Source organism: Pygoscelis adeliae, unplaced genomic scaffold, assembly GCF_000699105.1.
Source record: "Pygoscelis adeliae isolate BGI_AS28 unplaced genomic scaffold, ASM69910v1 Scaffold141, whole genome shotgun sequence".
NCBI lineage: Eukaryota > Metazoa > Chordata > Aves > Sphenisciformes > Spheniscidae > Pygoscelis > Pygoscelis adeliae.
This window is the reverse complement of record NW_008824231.1, coordinates 3,021,669-3,025,409: the sequence shown is the minus strand read 5'-3', so window position 1 is coordinate 3,025,409 and position 3,741 is coordinate 3,021,669. Positions and strand designations below refer to the sequence as shown.

Sequence of the window (3,741 nt, the reverse complement as noted above, 5' to 3'; positions counted from 1 at the left end):
TTACCGGCCCAGCACAGCCTCAAGCAAACTTCAAAGTGAAGAGGAGGTACTGTGCAAGCTGTACTGTCATATCCATCCCCTTGCTCCCTCTTGTAACTCAGAGTCTGAAAATGTCATCGCTGCCACTGGTTTTTACTTCCTTCCTCAGATCGTGTCACAAGTGGTGTAATGTAAAATTGGGATACTGATGACTGGGATACAAGTGATTGCCTTGTGCATTTCTCTGAACAAATCATCCTGTTACTTTGTGTTTAAAAAAGAAAGAGAGATTGAGAATTGTGTTTGTCTGACATTGTTCACAATGATACAAAAAGTAACAGGACCAGTGTTCCCCAAGAAATTTGATGTTATGCTCCCCTTTAAAATCTAGCTGGTTTGGGGGTTTTGTTTATTTGTTTTCTAGTGTAAATAGAATTAATAAATAACAGCCTTTTTCTGAATACAGTTCTTGTTTGCAGATATTCCAATTACTGCTGTGTTTGTCAAAATTAGGGCCATTAGATTCAAGGGTTTTTTCTGCTCTGTTCAAATGGTCGTTATTTTCTGTGAAGAAAAAATAACCTTTAATCTACTGATACTGATCTCGCTCCTAACTCAGGAGCATGTAGGAGATGGCTTGGATTAGAAAAATAAATCCTTTTTTCTTAAAGACTAAAATCTAATCCTAATGACTAGTTGTTCTTACTACATTTAAATAGGAGGGCCAAACATCATTTATCTATTTTTGTAAAGTGCACCTAACTTTCATACAAGCTTACTGAAGTTAAAAACTTTTGTTTTCAGATGGGATGATGATGTTGTCTTCAAGAATTGTGCCAAGGGGATAGACGAAACAAAAAAAGACAAAAGATTTGTGAATGATACTCTGCGATCAGAATTTCACAAAAAGTTCATGGAAAAATATATCAAGTAGTACAGTTTTATGTGCGGTGGTGCTGAAGGACTTGGAAGGTCGTGGTTGTTCCCTCCCTCTCCCTCAGAATTCAAGGCTGAATACTTGGTCATGAATTACCAAATGCTTTTCCAAGATCATCAACAGCTTCATAATTAGCAATTGCTATGTATCTGGAGTTTTTATTCCTGCAGTATGTTTTCCTTTTCAGTTTTAATTAAATCAGTTTGTTTCATGAATGTTTCTCTGGTCACGTGTGTTTACTTTTACTGGCCGCCTTGTAAATGGTAGAAGAGAGAAGCTGGTTTGCAATAAATACTTCTAATTGTTTAAATTGCTTTCCAGAACAGCCTGTATTTGTAGTGATGGTGGTTTGTAGTTTATGCAACTTACATAAATGTCAGTATTATCAAAGACAGGGAATAGCTGAGTATGACAAGCGGTGTGAACTGAAAAGAGCTATACTTTCTGTAGCAAACTGGACTTAACTTCCTCTTGATAGCTAGTTAGAAAGTTAATAATCTTCCTTTTTAGTTTCTTCTTACTGTCGACCAAGTTATGGTTTGGTGAGGTAGCTCCAAGTTCTTAGCAGCCCTGCTTTCTGGGCTCTCTTGGCTCAGCACTTCTGGGGCAATACCTTGTAATGCTTGGGGGAGCACTGGGAGGGAAATGCTCTGTGGAACCGTGGGGTTATTTCCTCCTTAATAAACCATTGTGGTGCTTGGTCCCTCAGCCACAACCACATGGCCGCAAGGCTCAGTCTGTGTGTATGTGGTTCAGTAGTAATAGTGTTGTCAGAAACTTGCAAGTGAGTGTTTTTATAAAAACGAGCGGTCTCCTCAAGATACCATAGTACACTTTGTTTACTTCTTAAATGTCCATTTTAACACTTAATAGGACAATATAAAATATGAATGACTGAAAAAAATCTCGGTTGTGAAGGATTCTTTTTTTTCCCCCTCTTCTGTGGAGGTGATTGGTGACAGCCAACATTTGCCGCTGAGGGCAAATTGTGCCTGACAAACTTGGTGGCCTTCTACGATGGGTTTACAGCGTGAGTGGATAAGGGAAGAGCAACTGATGTCATCTGCCTGGACTTGTGCAAAGCATTTGACACTGTCCCACACGACATCCTTGTCTCTAAATTGGAGAGACATGGATTTGACGGATGGACCACTCGGTGGATAAGGAATTGGCTGGATGGTCGCACTCAAAGAGTTGCGGTCAACAGCTCGATGTCCAAGTGGAGACCAGTGAGGAGTGGCGTTCCTCAGGGGTCGCTATTGGAATGGGCGCTGTTTAACATCTTTGCCGGCAACACGGACAGTGGGGTTGAGAGCACCCTCAGCAAGTTTGCCAACGACACCAAGCTGTGTGGTGCGGTCCACACGCTGGAGGGAAGGGATGCTGTCCAGAGGGACCTTGACAGGCTTGAGAGGCAGGCCCGTGCTAACCTCATGAAGTTCAACAAGGCCAATTGCAAGGTCCTGCACAAGGGTCTGAGCAATCCCAAGCACAAATACAGGCTGGGCAGAGAATGCATTGAGAGCAGCCCTGAGGAGAAGGACTTGGGGGTGTTGATTGATGAGAAGCTCAACATGACCTGGCAACGTGTGCTCGCAGCCCAGAAGGCCAATCATATCCTGGGCTGCATCGAAAGAAGCATGGCCAGCAGGTCGAGGGAGGTGATTTTGCCCCTCTCCTCTGCTCTGCTGAGACCCCACCTGGAGTACTGCGTCCAGCTCTGGAGCCCCCAACATAAGAAGGACATGGACCTGTTGGAGTGAGTCCAGAAGAGGGCCACGAAGATGATCAGGGGGCTGGAGCACCTTTCCTCTGAAGAAAGGCTGAGAGAGTTGGGGTTGTTCAGCCTAGAGAAGAGAAGGCTTTGGGGAGACCTTATAGCAGCTTTCCACTACCTGAAGGGGGTCTACAAGAAAGCTGGAGAGGGACTTTTTACAAGGGCATGTAGTGACAGGACAAGGGGTACTGGCTTTAAACTGAAAGAGGGTAGATTGAGATTGGAGATAGATAAGGCAGAAATTCTTCGCTATGAGGGTGGTGAGGCACTGGAACAGGTTGCCCAGAGAAGTTGTGGATGCCCCCTCCCTGGAAGTGTTCCAGGCCAGCAACCTGGTCCAGTGGAAGGTGTCCCTGCCCGTGGCAGGGGGGTTGGACCTACATGATCTTTAAGGTCCCTTCCAATCCAAAACATTCTATGATTCTGTCATCTCAGTTGCATTTGAAATCTTGGCCAAGTGGTGCACTGGCTATGAAGCTTAGCATTTGCAAAAGATAGTAGTTACCTCTCTACTGAGAAGGCTACAGTGGCAGAACTCAGATGTGTTTATGTAAAGTTCTTGCCTTTTTCCTTGCCAATGTTATGCTCAATCTAGTTCATTCTTACAGACACTGTTTTATAGTAATATTATTTTCAAGCTCTTAATTTGAAAATATATCTGATTTTAAGAGAGTAAATGTAGAGCACAATGTTTTAGACTTCTGTTGGGCATGACTCTAGTATCCTGTAAAAGCTTTCTTTAGCTTTAGCTGTATTTTCCACCCTTTTATTAAGCTATGCATAGTGTGCTAATGCCAGCAGCTAATGTCCGTATTTACTTGGAAGCGAGATTTTCAGCATGCTTAAGGTCATGTGAGCTCCTACAGCTGCTGGAGGAATATGTGTTTGTGTTACTTCTGCTACCTGCCTCGTGATAGTAATGATTCTTGGGAAGCAGAAAAATAGGTGTAGTTCGTAATTCTCTCTCTTTAAATTAAAAGCTACTAAAATCTTGGTATATAGGCACCGTATTTAGAAGGAAAAAAAAAAAAAGTGAAGAGCTGTACTT

The 3,741-nt window shown here is 42.9% G+C and overlaps 1 protein-coding gene across 1 annotated transcript in view; it reads left to right on the top strand.

The window, feature by feature from the left end:
- The window catches only part of CWC15 (CWC15 spliceosome-associated protein), a 17,602-nt gene extending 16,471 nt beyond the window's left edge, over positions 1-1,131 (top strand). Inside the window, exons 6-7 of the mRNA XM_009334853.1 lie at positions 1-46; positions 784-1,131. The exon at positions 1-46 is cut by the window's left edge and continues 67 nt beyond it. Coding sequence (XP_009333128.1) covers positions 1-46; positions 784-913 — 176 coding nt within the window. The 3' untranslated portion in view covers positions 914-1,131. The remainder of the gene's footprint in view (positions 47-783) is intronic.
- The last annotated feature ends 2,610 nt before the right edge of the window (positions 1,132-3,741 follow it).